Source organism: Hemicordylus capensis, chromosome 16 (genome assembly GCF_027244095.1).
Source record: "Hemicordylus capensis ecotype Gifberg chromosome 16, rHemCap1.1.pri, whole genome shotgun sequence".
NCBI classification, from domain to species: Eukaryota; Metazoa; Chordata; class Lepidosauria; order Squamata; family Cordylidae; genus Hemicordylus; species Hemicordylus capensis.
In genome coordinates, this window is record NC_069672.1 from 1,448,371 (window position 1) to 1,467,830 (window position 19,460).

General features: G+C 53.1%; 1 protein-coding gene across 2 annotated transcripts in view; it reads left to right on the top strand.

Annotated features, from left to right (window-relative positions):
• PLEKHG5 (pleckstrin homology and RhoGEF domain containing G5) overlaps positions 1 to 19,460 on the top strand; it is a 108,511-nt gene that overhangs the window by 13,729 nt on the left and 75,322 nt on the right. For both annotated transcript variants that reach the window (XM_053281169.1, XM_053281170.1), the window contains exon 2: positions 13,859 to 13,944. In XM_053281169.1, the coding sequence (XP_053137144.1) occupies positions 13,859 to 13,944 (86 nt within the window). The remainder of the gene's footprint in view (positions 1 to 13,858; positions 13,945 to 19,460) is intronic.

Genomic DNA, 19,460 nt, shown 5'->3' on the forward strand with positions numbered 1-19,460 from the left:
TTCCTTCCATGCCTCAGATTTAGGTTTTTTAAAACCCCCAGTCTTCCACCATGTGAGCCAAAGCAAGCTGGGAGGCTTGCCAGTCGTCATGGAAGGAGGGAAGGAACCCAAACCCGCCACCTCTGAATCTCAAGCAGGTGTGTGAGCTGCTGTGAGTGGAGAGCAGAAGTGTTGACCCAGGCGCTCACGGCGGGGTCTGCTGCTTCCATTGCCAGACTGACCGGCCCCTTTCCCTTGCGGCCTCTGCCCACAACTGCTGAGCCTTCAGGGGAGCAAAAGGGGAGCATCTGGGGCCTCCCCCCCCGCCGCCCATAACTCCATCCTCCCATCCCTTTCTACATTTCACAGGCGGAATTAGGAACATTCTCTTGTGCAGGCGTCACGTCCTGCTGCCGCCTCCTCTTGCTAAGCATCACCAGGGCCTGGCATGCTATTTCCTCCTTTCCAGACTGGGGGCGGCTTGGTTCCACGGACCGTTCATTTGTTCTGCAATGACCTCTCCTGCTTGGGCTTCTGAAGCATGGGTGTGCTAGTAAACTGACCATAACTGGATTAAAAAACAACACACACACCCCACCACCCCACGCCCGCCAACTTGTGTTTAAAAGTATGCTTCATTTGAAATGATAGGATTGCTGCACACTCAACACCCAAAGCAACATTTTCCGGTACTTCCAGACACAGAGGAGTTTTTTTTGTGGGGGGGGGGAGCTTTAGTAAACTACCGTGAAACCTCCTTGCTGGAGTCACTCTTGGGCATCCACACTTAAGCAGTTGCTGCTGTCCTTCCTCTGAGACACTGTCATTTCCCTCCCCGAAACCTGCAAAACTGGTTAACTGGAGTTGCATGTCTTCTGGTCAATTTCACCTCCGCTGCAAAATCCCCCAAGCAAACCTGTCAGTTTGAACCCAGCGGGTCCATTTCGCTTCAGCTACGACTAAGTTCCTCAAGCAAAGCACATTAGCTGTTTTCAGTGTATCTGTTTCTCCGGACATTCCTTAATTTATCGCTTACTTAAACCAGTTCCTTTCAAGGAGCCTGCTGAAGTCCCTTGTGGCTGTATTCCAAGCATGTCTGGGGAGACTCTGGTTCGAGACCCCCTGGGGGTATTACGCTGAGAGAGAGAGTGACTGGTCCTGCAGAGTCTGAGGACAGCACTATTGCCTTGCTGGATCGCTGTCTATATTTCCATCAGGATCAGAGGCACCATGCTCAGGAACACCAACGGGAAGGGGCGTTTGTCCTCCCCCCGCCCTGCGGCTTCCCAGATGCACCAGATGCGTGAGGCAGGATGCTGGACGGTGGCCTGATCCAGCAGGGCTTGTTCTTATGTCCTCATCCACTGCACCACAATGGCTCTCTTCTAGCAAACAGGTATTTCAGGTTTTTGCCTTTTGAAAACCTGCCAGCCCTGTTTGAACAAGTATGACGAGAGTGGAAGAAGATGTGTGAGTGTGTCCCTCGTGGCCCCAGGGCCTCTGCCTGTCACACCACCCTCCTCTCTCTCTCTGAAACATGCCTGCCTGCCTCCAGCTGAGGTGACAGCCATTCATGCCCTCTTCTCTTTCCTGACGTCATGACTCCCAGCTTTTGAAATCTTACTGTCGGGCAGAACTGCTGAGCAGCCTCATTTGCTAGCTCTTCAACTAGATCTATTTTCTATTTTTTTTAAAGCCCATCATAAATATGTCTTGTATCCCTGGCTGAGATCTCTTTCATAAACGATGGAAAGTGAAATTTGTAAAATGTCTGTAGGAGGCTGAAGAAAGGTCCTTTGTCTGGCCTGGCCCATAGCATATCAGCCCGTTTCTTCGGAGGGCTTTGCTGTCCCAGAAACCTCCTGTTCCCCAGGATGAATGCGCCACTTGTCCGCGCGTCCGCCAGAACCTGCTCCTTAAGGTTGAAGTGGAGCCAGTTACTCTTCGAGTTGCAGATGGCACTTGGGCTGGGCAATGTGGTGGCCACCAAAGCAGGCCCCTAAGAAAGAGAACCCCCTCCGGGCCGCTGAGCCATAGAGGGGAGCTTGTTCCGAAACTCTCCGGGGCTTCCGTCCTGCAACATGTTTCTATACTGGAAGAAACGGGGTGCGTATGAGCTGGAGACCCTCCCGCCTGGCTTGACGGAACTGGAGCAGGCGGCCACCGAACGCTTCTCCTGGAGTTCAGCCGTGGATCTCACGGAGGATCCGGATGGTAGGTCAGGCGCCCTCCACTCTGAAGGCTGGAGGGATGAAGTCACCCAGCTTGCAGTGGTGTGCACTGCCCCCCTTCCTCTCCAAAGCCAAAGCTATGCAAACATTTTTAAGAGTCCAGATAATTTATTTTCACAACAAGGTTGCTTTGCTGTTTCTCTCTGTTTCCCCAAGAATGTGCCAGAGCTGCTTTATGGCAGGGTGAAAAGTTTTACAATTTAAACAGTGTTAAGTTTAGAAAACAGACCAGCAAAAAATCAAAGGTCGGGGGCTGTGGTGTGTGTGTGGGGGGCCCTTTCAGATATTTGGATGGTGATTGCAGAAAGCACAGAAATTAGATCAGTAACTGGCACACAGTTGGTATACAGTCTCTGTTGCATACGGACTTGCTCTCCGTGGGTGCTGTGGAGGAGGGCAAGCATCTGTTGCTAGGTGTTCAGTAGCAGAAAGATAGGTCCAGGTCACATAGGAAGAGAAGCTTTCCATCTAGGAAAATAATGGCACCTGTTGTTGTTTTGCAAGAAGGTCTGAACTATTTCAGAAGAATCATTGCTTTCCTGGCTATGTTGAGAAGCCTATAGCAGCGGCTCGTAAACTGGGGACTGAGAACCACTGGTGGTCCCTGAAGCCACCGTGAAAACAGTGGGTGGCCATGGTGAAGGGTTGAGGTTTCTTTTGAAGGGCCCACTGTTTGCTGAAGAGGCAACCTGATTTTCCACTGAGCAGCAGCTTGCCTCTTCCGCACTGGGAGCAGCCACAGTGGAATCTTCAAAGGACCCTGTTCTGCACGGTTCTCTTGAGTGGGGGGGACTGAGGACAGAGAAGGTGAGTAGAGCAGTTGGATTTTAGAAAGGAAGGGAGGCTGCAGCTCTGGGTTAGGGCTGTAGCTCAGTCATGGAGCGCCTGCTTTGCTCACTCTCCCCCTGGCTTAATCGCTGGTGTTTGCAGGTATGGCAGAGGAAGATCCCTCTCCAAAACCGTGGACATCAGCTGCTGCCGGTCAGTGTAGGCAGCAGACCAACTGAGCTAGATGGACCTGCAGAGAAGAGGCCTTAGGCAAAACACGTGAAAAGGTGCGGGTGTTCACTGAGGAAATGTGGAGGAGACAGGCCAAGGAGGAGAGAGAGAACTGGGCGTGCGCCTTTTCAAGTGGGAAGGAAACCCAGGGCAGGCTCCTGCAATCAGAGCATGCAGGAATGTGGCTCTCAATGTTCCAAAAAGCCACCCCCCACCCAAGTGCAGTGCGTGGGAGTGGCATTGGTGGAGAGGCACTGAGATGTGGGGCATACCTTTCCCCATGGTCCCTGGGTGCTGGGGACATTGGCTGTATCAGGTGTGATCCCTCTCAGTACAGAGGTGCAGTGGCGTTGGCTACCTTCAGGGGAGGCTGCCTGTTTCAGCGCACGGATCCCCCGTTCTGGGCTCACCCCCTTCCAATCTGGAGTCGCTGCCAAAACGCCGACTCGTGCAGGAACACAGGAACCCGTCTCCCGTGAGACCGGTTCATTTTCACTCTTGCTTATTCTGAAAGCGAGCCTTGTGATTTCATTAGAAAAAAGTGTAATTCCGCTGCCGGATGTCTGGGAAAGGTGGGTTCGAGATTAACTAGAAAGCAAAAGGAGCACATTTGGGAAGTCTCGTGATCAGAGACCAGATCAGTGTCACAACACTGGTGGGTTTTGAGCAAAAAGATTTGCTTTTGTCAGGAAGAGTTTGCTGGCTTTTGGCACCTTTTAATGGGCAGCAAATTGCTCATTTATTTCTCTCTCCCCCTCCCTCCCTCCCTCCCCACCAACTCAGTGTTCATTTCTCTCCCCTCCTGTTAATGTTCACACAAATATTTAGTTTTGGTGGTGCTCTGTGCAGTAAACACGTCCCGTGTTGTGACAAATGCCTTCCTGTGCACAGAAGGAGGAGGCTGCAACACCACACGGGGGCCTGAGAGGGCCCAGCTTTTCTAGTGCGCCTTCAAGAAGGGAGCCGGAAGGAAAACAGCTCAGGATCCAAGAGATGCACCTGCAGGAGCTATAGGGGTGGGTGAGGCAGGCTGGCGTCCATGTCCTGGCTGCCAGGGCATGTTTGCTGCTGGGGGAGAAGCGGAGTGCCAAGGAGCACCTCTTTACTTCTCATCTGCAGAATAATCAGGGAGGAGAGCTGGTCTGGTGGTCGTGACCCTTTGCTAAGCAGGGTTTGCATTGTTTTGCATTTGGATGGGGGCTACATGTGTGCACTGTCTGCTGTAAGAGATTCCCCTTAAGGGATGGGGCTGTAGCTCAGTGGCAGAGCCCCTGATTTGCATGCAGAGGGGCCCCAGGTTCAGTCCCTGGCAGCAGCGTCTCCAGGTAGGGCTGGGAGAGACCCCTGCCTGAAACCTCAGAGAGCCGCTGCCAGTCAGTGTAGACAATACTGAGCGAGACAGACTAAGACTGTGACTCAGCAGGAGGCAGCTGGCTGGGTTGCAGAGGAGGCTGCCGGTTGCATTGTGGTGTGACTCCCTGCTCTGTGTTGGCCTCCTTTCAGCTGGAGGAACACCCAGAACAGTGAGTCAATGCAGGGAGGGTGGTCTCTGCTGCCAATGGTGAATGTGTTGGGTTTTTCCAGAGACTTTGTCTCAGTTATTTGTATGGGGCATGCTTCTCTGTCTGAATGTATCTGTGTTCCAGCTTGGAACGTGGAATCACAGGGTTTCTCTCTCTTTTTAAGAACTTGCTGACTTGAATTCAAACTGAGAGGTTCTCCCTCCCTCTGCGTTAGAGACGGTTAGCCCGTTCATTGTTTTTGCAGCCTATGTTTTAGTTAGTAATAAATATCAAATTCCTGTTTTTCAGCTAAAGCGTGCTTCTTGTTCATGTCCTTACAGAGGATTAGTAATTACTCTGCCACATTGGGTTGTGGTCCCATCTGTCAAGCAATAAGTCTCACAACTGTGAGATAACAAAGAGTTTGCAGGCAAGAAAGCTGGACAAGATGACTCCTTTTGCATCTGTGGGGAGGCATCCCACTGTCGAACGGCTCAGTGGCATGGGTTTACGCACAGTCACGCAAATGTTGGTAACCCACATTAGACCTAGATTCAAACACCTGTGTGAGTCAGGCCTGTTGACTGATGTGTGGATAAGTAAGCTCTCTGTGGATGTGCATATGCTTTGGTGACTGATATTCTGGGAAATAATGTAGTTTCTCCAGTGCAGTGGTGGTCGTCTCATCCTCCTCTCCTCTTCAACAAAAGTTTCCAAAGTGGTTTACAAAGAAAAATAAATAATACATAAATGAGATGGCTCCCTGTCCCCAAAGGGCTCACAGTCTAAAAAGAAACATAAGGTAGACCCCAGCAACAGCCGCTGGAGGGATGCCGTGCTGGGGATGGAGAGGGCCAGTTGCTCTCCCCCTGCTCAATGTAAGAGAACCACCACTTGGAAAGGTGTCTCTTTGCTCAGGGAGCAGGGGTGTCCCCTGGTGGGTTGGTTTAGCCACCTCCCTTTCATGCAGGCTTTTGTGGGGTTTGGCTTAAGGGCACATTAGTGCTCCTAATCCACTTCACAGCTGCCTTTCCCAATAACTCAAAATGGAATATCTCATCCGGTTTGGCCTCAGCTGGGAAGGACTGATATAAGCTCTGCTTTGCATGCAGACAGTGCCAGGTTCAGCCTCAGGCAACATCTCCTGGAAGTTTCCACCCGGAGCTTTGGAAGCCCTTGAGCTTGCATCTCCTCCGGAATGGAGGGGTGCATTCACATATTGGCCAGATTTACCCCCAAGTCCCTGCAAATGATCAGGGAGCAGTTCACACACGATTCAGGTTTTTCACGGTGTGTTAAGAGTGTAGCCCGATTTATTTCTGGGGTGAAAAAATCCACAATTTGTATTGGTTTCTTGGGACAACTTCAAGTTCCCAGTAAAGCCTCCCAGTGGCAGTTTAGCCGCGGTAAAGCCTGCTGTGTGTCAAAGTCCCAGGCAGGACTGGGAAAGGCACTCCTCAGCTTGAAGCCCTGAGCAGTGCTGAGGTGGCTGGACCAAGGGTCTGACTCAGTCGAAGGCAGCGCTTTGGGGTCCTTAGCTGAGCCCCACCAAAGCCTGCGTGGGAGGGAGGTGGCTAAGCCTACCCACCCGGGACAGATACAGTCTGCCCTACCCACTCAAAAGGGATCATGAGCATTGCATAGCAAGTCTCTACATATTTGCATTATGCAAGGAGGGGAAGAGAGCTGGTCTTGTGGTAAAGAGAATAACCTGAGCCCATCTGGTGGGATCTGAGAAGCCAGGTGGAGATTCTGCAGGACTTCCGGTGATCCTGTATATACTTGAGGGGAGGAGAGTTGGTTTTGTGGTAAAGTGTCCCATTGAGTCGGTGTCGGCTCCTGGCGCCCACAGAGCCCCGTGGTTGTCTTGGGTAGAATCCAGGAGGGGTTGACCATTGCCATTTCCCCTGCAGTATGAGATGACGCCACCTTTCAGCATCTTCCTAGATCGCTACTGCCCGATATATTATTATTATTATTATTATTATTATTACATTTATTTCCTGCTCTTCCTCCAAGGAGCCCCGAGCCCCTACATATTTGAGTTTCTCTTTCACAACAACCCTGTGAAGTAGGTTAGGCTGAGAGAAAAGTGACTGGCCCAGAGTCGCCCAGCAAGTATCATGAGGCTGAATGGGGATTTGAACTCGGGTCTCCTGGTCCTAGTCCAGCACTCTAACAACGACACCACGCTGGCTCTAGTACCAGCGGGGATTTGAACCGGCAACCTTCTGCTTGTTAGTCAAGCATTTCCCTGCTGCGCCACTTAAGGTGGTAGCATGAATTGTCCCCCTGGCTAAGCAGAGTCTGCCTTGGTTTGCATTTGGATGGGAGAGACTACAAATGAGCTTTCCCAGACAGCAGGCTTTATTGCGGGTTTACTGAGAGGCTTTACTGAGAGTTGGATGTTGCCACAAAAAACCGATGCAGAAAGTGGGTTTTTTTTAGCCCTGATATAAATTGGGCTGCACTCTAACAGGCGATGACAAACCCAAATCGTGTGTGCAGTGCTCCTCAATAGCCTGCAAGGACCTCAGGGTAAATTTGTGAATGCACCCCCTGCATTCTGGAGGAGATGTGAACTAAAAGCCAGGCGTGAAAAACTTCAGGAAATGGGGCCACAGCTCAGGGGCCGAGCATCTGCTTGGCATGCAGAAGGTCCCAGGTTCAATCCCTGGCAGCCTCTCCAGGGAGGGCTGGGAGGGATTCCTGCCTGGAACCTTGGAGAAATGCTGCCAGTCAGTGTATAGACAATGCTGAGCTAGATGGACCAAGGGTCTGACTCAGTCTATGGCAGCTTCCTATCTTCCTGTGTATTCAGCCCAGGCTGAGTTCCTTGCCCGCAGGTCCCCGCTGTGTGATCCCTGGTCTGTGAGTGGATTTCCTTGTTTTCCGGTTTCTCCTTGTCTTTGAAAAACGTTTCTTTTTCTCAGCTGAAAGAATTCCTTCTCCGCTTCCGTGATGGCTCATAACAGGTCAACGAAAAATGATAATTCTGCCTGGCGAGGCGGCCAATGGCGAGGCTGTTACTACGCGGTCAGGGCCAGGAATGACCCCGCCAGGGACAGAGACCTCTTTGTTCTGTAGGGCAGCCTGGGGGGGGGATAATTTCAAAGTGTGGGTAGCCCAGTCTCCCAAACAAGCACATTTCTTTCGTCCATCTTGGATAATGAAGGGAAGAGATCAGAGCATGCTCGGTACCTGGGCTGGGTTGGTGGGTGCCCTTGTCCGTCTTGCTAGCGTTGCCCTGCCCCCCCGGAATTTCGGGATTCACCCGGATTTTAAGCATCTCACCCAGATTCCTTGGCCCACCCAGATTTGCCTGGATTCCAGTCTTCATTTTTAAAAAGAGGCTAAGCTCCAGCCCTTGTAGAAGTGGCGTTAGGGAGCAAAACGTGCAGCCACTCTTCTGCTCAGAAATTATTTTCAAGCCAATTTACATAATAAGCAAATCTGGCACCCGGATTTGGAAAGCCAGAATAGGGCGACCCTACTTCTTGGACACTGGAGATGTAAACAAGGAGCCCAGTGTGCTCTCTTCACAATGGAGGGGGTCATCCCTCCATTGTGGAACTGTGGCTGCATTTGGAACTTCCTGCTACTTGGGGAAGGCTTATATTTTCTAGTTTAGAAAACAACACTCCCCTACTCTGCTTTTCTGGTACAACTTGGTTGCAGAGGGCTGAGGTGGGAGAACTCCCCACCTGGGTGAACTGCAGCAGCAAGAAGCCTGGCTTGTCTGTCTCATTTTCTCCCCCCCCCCCACGCCTGGTCCTCTTGTGCCCTCAAACCATGCCCTGGCTCCTGTGTTTTTAAACATATGCTTGGAAGAGCCAGCTATTTTTAAACGGCACTGCACATAACAAAAGCCTTCACAATAGGATTTGGCTTGGAGATCAGTGTCGCTGTTAAAGCTTAAAGCGGCTTGTAAGCCCATTTTGAGGACTGGGGATTGAGTAAGCTCAGGGTGGCCAGCAGCAGCAGCAGCAGCAGCAGAGGGTGGGTGGGGTGGGGGGAGCTGAGGTGCTGAGCCAGATGGCTTTGGGGGTGGGGGTTCCTCTGGGTTTTCCTCTGGTGGTTTTCCGCTGGAGATGGATCCCAGAACACACACCGAGGTTTTCTTAGGACTTAGGAGGGTCCCCCCACCTTTGAAACCACAGGCAGTCGCTTCAGGGCAGACAAAAGAATAATCTCCTCCACACAGCATATTGTTAACCTGTGGAATTCACTGCCACAAGGTATGGTAATAGCTTCTGCTTTAGATGGAGGGCCGGTTGAATCCACCTCCCAGTGGGTGGATATACTGTATTTGGCTGGCCAAAGCGCTTTCCAGAGTAGACCCTACAATGGGGTCATGTTAGATCTTGGAAGTGTGCTTCCACACTTTCTGCCTCGTGACACCCCAGTCCCTACATGGAGAGCAGGTGGCCGTTCACATTTCTATTGCTTTGTTTCGAATTTAATTGCTGTGATATAGAGCCAGGACGTCATATATCCGGCGTGAAAAAGTTGCTGTTTTTTCGGGTGCTTAGTTTCCGGGAGACTGCTCCCCCTGCTGTTTAGGTTTCAAATGAGACTTGTCCGAATGGAGGCATTTTGCTGCTGTTGAGCAGCTAGGCCGGAAAGCACCCAGGACTTTCATTTCCAGGGATTGTGCTGAAGGTTCTGGATTCAGGTTCTAGTTTCAATTTTGCAAGGACAAAGCCTTCAAACTACAAGTGCCTTTTCTGACTTGGACTCTTGAGGTCCCGTTTTGCTAAGAGCAGGGTGACTCCCAGGGCCCCCGTCAATACAGGGTGGCCCCCAAGGGGGCTACCAGGGCCCAAGTAGTGCAGAGAGTGGCTGCCACAGACACACCGCCTTCACCTCCTGGAAAAGACAACAAGACGGGGCCCAGCTTTCAGCCAGCAGCCAGCGGGAGCAGCATGGTGGGGACGGAGGTGCCAGCTAGCACCCAAGAGAAAACAGGGATCTGCCTTCCACGGAGTCAGACCCTTGGCCTGTCTAGCACAGTATTGTCTGCTCTGACTGGCAGCGGCTTCTCCGGGGTACCAGGCAGGATTCTCACCCAGCTCTCCCTGGAGATGCCAGGTTCTGTATTGCATGGTGTTGTATGCCAGGGGTCATCCCATGACAAGAGGAAGTCCTTTTTCACCCAGTGCATCACTTAGCTATGGAACTCTCTGCCACAGGATGTGGAGATGGCCACCAGCTTGGATGGCTTGAAAAGGAGATTAGACAAATTCACGGAGGAGAGGGCTATCAAGGGCCACTAGTCTGGTGGCTGTAGGCCACCTCCAGCCTCGGAGGCCAGACGCCTCTCAACCCCAAAGCAACAGCAGGAGAGAGGGCAGGCCCTCCCCTCTTGCCTGTGGGCACCCCAGAGGCATCTGGTGGGCCACTGTGGGAGACTGGAGTAGATGGCCTGATCCTGGCGGGCTCTGGGTTGCTCTTTGCTTTGCTGCTGCTTGGAAGTTTGACGCTGTCTGTCGAAGCGGGCTTTCTGCTCCCTCCGTGCCCAGCAGCAGCAGCATGCATGTTTACAAAGAGCCAGATCTGTTAAGAAAAGCACCGGGCATCTTGAGGAGCAGCGGCAAGGAGGAGGAGTCTGCAGCCGCCGCCTCTCCAGGCCCTCCCTTCCACTCTGGGGAGCGCCCGGGAGCCCCACGTGCAGCTGAGCCCTTGGGGGGAAACAGCAGAGGGAGGAGAACTCTGCTTGGTGGTGAAGCTGTGCCCAAGTCGGGCACTTTAAAGAGCAGAGGCTGGATTTAGAAAAACCCCAAGGGCTGCTGCTCGGTTGGCTGTCTGCAGGGTGTTGTGGGAAAGCGTATGTGCAGTGTGTGTGTCTGTGTGTGTGTGTGCGCGCACGCAGGGTGGGGCTGGCTTCCCAAATGTTCCATCTGGAGAAAAGATGAGTCTAGTGGGCAGCTGGAGCCTCTAAGCTGCAGAAAGGGGCAGAGACGTCTTCTCAGTTCCTCTGCCTCGCTGGGCAACCGGGGTGGGGGGCGGGGGGGAGAATCCCTTCCAGCGCTGCCGAGGGCTTCATGGCTGGCGTGGCCTTGTGGCTGTGGCGGGGTTTGGCCACAGGCAGGACTGAATGGGCCACCTCGGAACCGCCTTCCAGAACAGCCGAGGGTGCCACTTGCTGAGGGACCCTTTGGGACTTCCAACTGGGCACGCTGGTGGGAAACAGAAGGCCATCCTCACGGCCGTCACTCTCGGCTGAACCTTTATAGCTTTGTGCTGATGATCCACCTGCAGCAGCCCTCAGTGTTGTGCCCGTGTGCTCCATCATCACACCAGGTCCTGTTCAGGGTTGCTTACGCTCCAGCTCCCTCTGGACCAGGGAGAGTCCATTTCCAGACAATTCCCCCCAGAGGTGCAGCTAGGTAATTTTGGAGCCTGGACTTAAAGGCCTTTGGAGGCCTCCTGCCCGCCACCCCTGCAAACTAAGCATCATCATGCTCCGCTGGGCAACTAAACCCCCCACCCACCCCGGGACAGACTAAAGAGGATTTGTGGCCCCCTAGAGGCTGTGGAGGCCCTGGATTTCGGCCCCCAAGTCCAGGGGTAATAACGCCTCTGATTCCTCACCCCCCTCTCCTTTTTTTGCATTTGAAGAAAGTTTTGATAAAATGTAGTTACCACCAATTGGTAGAGGTTTATTTTTTATTTTATGTCAAGATGTCTGGCTCCAAAAGCCTAAACGCCAACAATCCACAATTACAGCAGAGGAAAAAATGATGCAAAAGTCGAAAGTCCCATCGACTCTGGTCAAGCCATCAGCTTGGCGGAAAAGGTTTGTTTTGACGGAGGGTGCGGCCACGGAGGAGGCCCTGTCCCCAGGTCCCCACCAGGCTCAGCAAGCTGGCCAGTGAAGGAGCCCAGAAGAGAACCTCACCCTTCGCCGGCTCCCTCTTTGAGCCCTCTGGAGCTTAATAGAGGCATCTTGTCTCTCGTCTAGTGCATGTAGGTGCATGCACACACGCGCATGCGCACAAAGGGGTTGTGCAGTGCACACGGCCGCCAATCAAAAACTCTGCAGCTGCCGAAGCCTATTTCGAACTGCTGTGCTGATCAGGGAATGCAGGACAATTATCGTATACGATTTAACCTAAAGACCAACCCGCCTCTGTGCTGGTTGCCCAGGCCACGTCCCCCTGGGTCTGGGAACGACGTGTCCCTGTTTTGCCTGCTGCTGAGGGAGCCTCTTTGGACCTGTGAGCAGCCAACCCCCCCCTCCCATGAAAAAATCTCTGTCTGTGCAGCTGGGAGCTGCCTGCCAAGGAGAACAGAGCGTAATGGCCTTTTAAACACTCTCTGTTTATGGAAGCTCTTGTCTGCATAATCAGGGGCTTAGGACCTGAGCCAGGCGAAGGCTCCGAAATCCATCAGCCGTGAATCCCGGGGCTTAGAGCAGAGATCTCCCCTGGGGCAGGGTTGCTGCTGTCCTGTAACGGGAACAGACTACTCTTCCTCAGGTATCGGCCTAACTTGTAGGGCATCTCATCTTTTGCTGTGCAGTTAGTGTGTGTGTGTGTGTGTGTGTGTGTGTGTGTGTGTGTGTGTGTGTGTGTGTGTTTCTGAGAGCTGGTGCTCAACAGTAGTCAGCCCTGGAATTTATTCTGAATGCTGGGGGTCTTATAATAGAGCCTCTGAGCATATAAAGAGTGCATTTCCCTCAACCCGCTAAGTAAACATTGATTTAGGATTTGAAAGTGCATCGTAGAGCTAGAAAAGGTGCTGAAAAGGGACAACTAAACCATCAGGAGCCTGCAGCTCAGCTCTCCCTGTAAGGAGAGGCGAAAACGCTTGGAGCTGTTTAGAGTAGGAAAAAAGGGGAACTATGGAATTGGGGGAGGGGGTGAGATTGGGACATACAAAGAGGTTTGTAAAACGATGCCTGGTGGTGCAGAGAAAATGGACAAAGGTAAGTCCGTCTGCTCTGATAATACTGAAACAGGGCAACTTGGTGAAATTGGCGGTAGATTCAAGGTTAACAATGAACGTAATTAATCTGTGGAATTAACTGCCACAAGAAGATGTAGTGGCAATGGCTATTAGATGGTTTTAGAAAAGGATCCGACAGATTCATGAAGCCGAGCGGGGATGGCCACTGGCCACTCTGAGGCTCTGCAGTGGTTGCTGGACTCCAACTCCCATCTTCCTGCGGCTGAGAATGATTTATTATTTTTACTGATTGATTTGATTTGTATGCTGCCCTTCCAAAATGGCTCTGGGCGGTTTACAATTAAATGATGGGAGTTGGAGTCCAACAAGAGTTGGGAGTCTCGGGCCGGCCGCCTCGGTTTATCAGAGCTCATTAGCCACGTGAGCTCAGTGTACAGAGGCAGTCTACCCTGGCGTACCAGCTGCCTGGAAGCCAACCAAGAGGCGAAGACCATTCTAGAGGATTCGGGCTTGTCCCCTCCCGGCGTGAGCCGAACGCTCGGACCGAGGGTGGGCCTCCGGTCTGCTGGGACAGGCCTCCTCTCGGCTTCTAAGAGATTCAGGAATAAATCCACTCCATTCATGCCGATTCAGGAATAAACCCACTCTGTTCCGTGGCTAGTCGGTTTAGGGCGGCAGCCGCTCTGCCCTGACATTTCGTGGCGACCCTCTTCTGGCAGGGGGACCCCGAGCCAGGCCAGAAGGGTTGCCAGCCTTTCATGGCCAGAATGAGGGACACAGGTTTGTGGGAGCTGGCTGGGCGGGACGGGCTGGGAGGCGTCTGCAGTGGGGACCGAGAGCCTGAGTCTCATGGAATGTCGATGTCATGGGATGGTCTGTGGTTGAATAAATGAAGGGCAAGTGCTGTCCCTATTAGGGACCCACAGTTCATCCCTGAGCTGAGGGACATCCTGCCTAATGAGGGACAGTTGGCAACCCTGGGAGGCCAGTCACGTTTGACCGGGGAGGATGCTCTGCTCAGCGGCCCCAAGGACCGGTCCTCCCTCCCTCCCTCCCCAGCCACCTGGCCGCCTCCTCTCTGCCCCCAGAGCCCAGCTGCCTGCCATTGGGGCTGGCTGGCTCCCAGCGAGGGGCAGAGTGACCTTGTGGTCACAAGCCGGCCATCGATCTGAAGTTTGGCAGGGGAGGCCGGGCGCTGCCGCAGCACGGCTCACGGCTTTCTGCTTCCTCTTGCAGGCGAGCGGACGGTGGCCGAGGAGAAGCTCCCGCAGCAGCAGCCCTGCCAGCAGCCCAACTGCGCGGACAAGCGGAGAGCTGTCAAGGTACTCGAAAGGCTTCCCCAGGCAGGGGCTGGAGACAGGGGGGCGGGGGGAGGGGGGGTCTGAGGCTTGCATGCCGGGTGTGTGTGTGTGGGGGGGAGCAAGGCGAGAGGTCACCACTGCAGGGACCCCCCGTGGAGAGGAGGGCGGCTCTCCGGGCAGTTGCATCCAAGGAAGCAGAAGGGTGGTGTGCAGCGTCTCCAAGCCTAGGAGTCTGGCTATAATTGAGCAGAGGGGTTCAACGAACCCGGGCCCCCGAGCATCCCCCCCCCACTCTGAGGGACTGCCGGAGAGAGGGGTGGACACGGCGACATGGGCCCCCTCTCCCCTAGCTACGCCCCTGAGGCCAGGGGGCAGATACAGGCTCACTGGGAAATCTCTGGGTAGCCCACTGTCGTTTGGCTGGAGACCCCGAAGCTCTGGGTCCAGCAGCTCCCAGAGGAGGGTGGATGGATCTGTCCGTGTACCTTTTTCAAGCTGCCGGTCAAAACTGTCCTTTTTCTGACTCGTGCTGGCTTTATGACAAGGGCTCTCAAACATGTCGTTGGACGACAACTCTCATCTTCCCTGCTAGCCCCGATAAGTTGCGGCTGGGGATGATGGGAGTTGTAGTCCAAGCCCGACAGCATCTGGTGGGCACCCAAGTGTGCGAACCCCTTCAAGAATAACCCCAGGCTCTTTCCGGTTGCTTTAGCCCGCCTGTTAACATCTGTCATCCGATGTCGCTGCTGTTTTCCGTGACTTTATGCTGAGGTTTCCGTTCTCGGTTTTTTGAGCCCCGCTTTGAGGAGCATGACTGAAAAGTCAGGGAAATCAGTGAGAGAAATTGAAAAGTGGCTGCCATGAGGCTGGGAAGGGTGAAGGAGAGCTACTGCCCCCAACGGCAGCCCTGCCCTGGTCTTCTGCACTTGGCTGTTTAGGGGGGTGTCATACCAGTGGGTGCGGTTTGGCGGGGCTGGACCATAGCTGAGTGGAAAAGCACCTGCTTGGTCTAGGGAAAGCCCCAGATTCAACCCCCGGCAGCATCTCCAGGTAGGGCTAGGAGAGGCCCTTCTCTGCCTGCAACCTTGAAGAAGCTGCTGCCAGTCTGAGTAGACAAGACTGAGCTAGCTGGACCAAGGGCCTGACTCTGTCGGAGGCAGCTCCCAGGGTCCTTATAATAACCCTGCCCCAGAGTATAACCCCTGCTCCACGCCACTGGTTGCTCACTGCAGAGGAAGCACACAGCACAATCATGTCAGGAGGACGTCACACACAGTATCTCTCTCTGAATGTACATTCTTACATTCAGTTAATCGGCTGCTGGCTTTACTGACAATTTGCATCCACTGACTGCGTTCATGAGGGTTTCCAGCCTCTGCGGGGGTCTGCTTGGAATCGGCATCCGTCTCCAGGGGACTCTTGAGAACAATCCTGCTGGAGGTTAATTATTTATTATTATTATTGTTTACACAGTCAGACAGGTGTTATTGACTGGTTTGTTTTATCCAGACATCGAGTCCTTCCCAAGGACCTGGGATGGCTGAATTTTATTGTCAGTGGTTATAGATATCATCACAGAATATAGGCTGTTCCCAGTAAAGTTGCTTTTGGAAATGGGCTGATGATGATTTCTGTGGCCCCTCTGGTGTTGAGGTGCTCTTCAAGGTCTTTTGGAACTGCATCCAGGGCGCCAATGACCACTGGGATTATTTGGGTCTTTTTCTGCCACAGCCTTTCAATTTCAATTTGTAGATCTTTGTATTTGGTGGTTTTTTTCTATTTCTTTTTCTTCTATTCTGCTATCCCCTGGTATTGCTATGTTGATTATTTTGACTTGTTTTTCTTTCTTCTCGACTACAGTTATATCTGGTGAATTGTGTGGCAGATGTTGTTGTTATTGTTATTATTATTTTTATTTATTTATTTATTTATTTATTTATTTATTTATTTATTGAACATTTATATCCTGCTCTTCCTCCAAGGAGCCCAGAGCAGTGTACATGGTTATGTTTACCCTCACAACAACCCTGTGAGATAGGCTAGGCTGAGAGATAAGCGACTGGCCCAGAGTCACCCCGAGAGTTTCATGGCTGAGCAGGGATTTGAACTCAGGTCTCCCCGGTCCTAGTCCAACACTCTAACCACTACACCACACTGGCTCTACAGTGTAATGGCTTGGCACTGTTAAAAAAAAAAAGTGTGTGTGTGTTTGGAGGGTGGGATTGGGAAAAAACATCTCTAGCAATAGCTTGCATCTGAGCTGGCAACCTTAATGCCAATTTTAATGCCAAAATTTCAGACGTGCCCATTCGTTAAGAAGGATCAAATTTTTGCTTCCGGAGCTGACCTAAAGATTCAAAGTGTGTGTGTGTGTGTGAGAGAGAGAGAGATGACGAAGCAGCTCCAGAAGTCGAGCCAGGCGGCTTTCTCCAATGGGCTGCCGAGCAGAAGGGGGAGGCCTGGCTGTGGGGCCCTGCTGGGCGGCCCTTGCTTCCTCCCCACAGAATGGGGGTCCCATCCAGGATCCCGCCCTGAGGCTGGCAGAGCAGCAGCTCTCCAGGCTTCCTGCCTTCCGATCCGAAAGCCAGCCCAGCTCCCCACAGAGGCCACTGAGAGCAGCTCCCGGAGCTCTCGATGACGCCGCTGGAGAGTTCTTGGCCGAAGGCGCCAGGGAGGCATCGATCCGGTGCCAACGTCAGCAGCATGGCGGCGGCGGCTGGAGGCCCAGAGCTTGCACGGGCTGCCACCCAGCCACCCCTCAGGAGAGGAGGATGCTTGCTGCAGCAGGGAGGAGGCGGGGGGCACTGACGCCTGGCTGGGGCCAGCAGTGAGGGTGGGGCTCTTGGCCTCCCGGCCCCCACGCAGTCGTCTCCCATGACCTCACCCCCTTTCGCCTCCAACGGCCCACCGCAATGGCTTTTCCAGACAGAGTGGCAGCGTCCAAGCCTCAGCAGCTGGAGAAATGCTCAGCCTCTCTGTAGTCCTGCAAGAAGAAGACACGTGGTGTGTGTTTGTGGGTGGGTGTGTGTGGGTGGGTGCGGGACAGCTGCTCCCCCCTCCCCTCTCCCCCCCCCCCTGCCGCCACTTGCTTCTTTCCCAGGGATTCACTTGAGCTGCTCGGCTGGTCTCTGCTCAGGAGCAGAAATGGAGAAGGGCCAACCAGACCTCCACACTGCCTCCGTTTTCCGCTTCCCCCGGCAGGGAGTGGACGACCGCCTTTGGGGGGCTGTTTCAGGGCCCGTTTCAGGAGCCTTGCCCTGTTCTCAGTCAAGGTAAAGTGTGAGTCGGTGTCGACTCCTGGCAACCAGAGAGCCCTGTGGTTGTCTTGAGTGGAAGAATACAGGAGGGGTTGACCATGGCCTCCTCTCGCGCAGTATGAGATGATGCCTTTCAGCATCTTCCCATATCGCTGCAGCCCAATATAGGAGATAGTCTGGGGAACATAGCAGCGGGGATTCGAACCGGCAACCTCATGCTTGCTAGGCAAGTCATTGCCCCGCTGTGCCATTCGGTGGCCCTTTTCCCAGCACTATCAGCTATCTGCAAACATATTGATTGGGCAGGTGGGAAGCAAGCAGGAGGGCTGGGCTGAAAGCAACACCAGGCAGACCTAAGGTTTGTAGAGTGGTGGTGGCAATTTGGAAACCACCACCCCCCTTGCTCCATTCAGTCCACATTTCCTCTTTTTTTGTTCCTGGGGCAAGCTTGCGGGAAGGGGAGGACAGGGGGATAACCCTGTCCTAAAGCTTTTCTGGGTGTTTTAACAGGGGCGTAGCAGGCCTCCCTTCCTTGGGGGCCCAGGAACACCCCACTGCCTGTTCAACTGTAGCAATGCCCCTGCCTTGTGTTTCAGTTTGAATGAGAAAAAGCTGGCTGTGGACAGCACCAACTGGCTAGCACTTGTGATGTCTCTGACACTCCCCCTTCCAATCCCTGGAGTTTCAAAAAACATTTATGGGTTATTTTTTAGTGAGGGATGAACTTATAAATGAATAAAAATACGTGTGCCACTTAAGAAGAAAGAGCAGACAGCCTACCTGACACATGGGCAAGGCTGAGAGCTGAGCCAGCATTTGCTTGGCTGGTATGGACATCTGCCAGGCTGCCCGGGCGAGTTGCGATGTCAAGGGAATAACCCCCTGAGACCACTGTCAACACGTTGCCCCTGGGCCCAGCATTTGCTGAGAATGGCCAACAATATGTCAAGTCTCCTGAAACTGACCCTGTCAAAGGCTGCCCCCTCCCTGTGGGGCACATTCCAAACTGCAGGCTAAAACAGCCGTAAAATGCTTCGGCTTGGTGGGATCGGATTGAAAACATCATTAAAGGGAGTTGCGCAAAGCCACCAGCAGGGGGAGCAGTCTCTCCCAGCTTGTACAAAACTTTACAATGGGAAAGTGCAGCTATTTTTTTCGTGCTGCACATGCGACGTTGTGGGACTGTAACACAGCAATAAAATCCGAAAGAAGGCATCGGAAATGTGAACGGCACCTCACTGACAGCGCAGGGACTGTGATGTTGAAACACAGGGAATATGGACGCACACTTAGCGGACATGCAGTGACTTGTCTACTACATGAGAGGAGAGCTGGTCTTGTGGTAGCCAGCATGACTTGTCCCCTTAGCTAAGCAGGGTCTGCCCTGGATGCATATGAATGGGAGACTTGATGTGTGAGCACTGCAAGATATTTCCCTTAAGGGATGGAGGTGCTCTGGGAAGAGCATCTAGGTTCCAAGTTCCCTCCCTGGCAGCATCTCCAAGGCAGGGCGGAGAGAGATTCCTGCCTGCAACCTTGGAGAAGCTGCTGCCAGTCTGTGTAGACAATGCTGAGCAAGGAGTACCAAGGGTCTGACTCAGTCTATGGCAGCTCCCTGTGTTCCTATGACACTGTTGCAGTGTCCAATCTGGAAAGCAGGAAAACAGAGGATCGGAAGCAACTCTTTTGGTTGGAGACAAAACTAACCTGGCCACTGCGCGCCGCCTCGGACCCTGACAGGCAGCTTTAAGGAAAGAAATAGCCAAAATCCTGGGAAAGGAGAGGCCTTTTAGAAGTCCTGGGCAAGGAGCAGTACCTTTTAGCCATGCTTACTAGGTCAAACTTCCATGTACCTCTGATTACTGGATGCTGGGAGGAATCCAAGGGAAATGGCTTCCTCTGCATTGCCCTGCTTGTGATCTTCCCAAGAACATCTGCCCATTCCACCCACGGATGGATCCGTGCTTTGATGCAGCAGAGGCACCTCTGGCTGAGTATGCCAATCAGTTTACCTAACCATTGCTGAGAGATGATCATGCGATTTGATGGCACAGAGTGAAACTGGGAAGCGGGTCAGTTTCAAGTGCCTGTCGAACACGCTTTGGCCTGATCCAGCAGGCTGGGTGGTCTGTTGCTGGTTGGGCTTCTTTGGAAACTGACTTGCATCTTGTCAGTTCCTTCTCTCCCCACTGCTTGGCCTGGCCAGCTTTGTTGGTATGAAGGCCAAAGGAAGAAAGTTCTGCTGGGGTTTTCTGCAGATACCTCAGCAAGTATGACAAC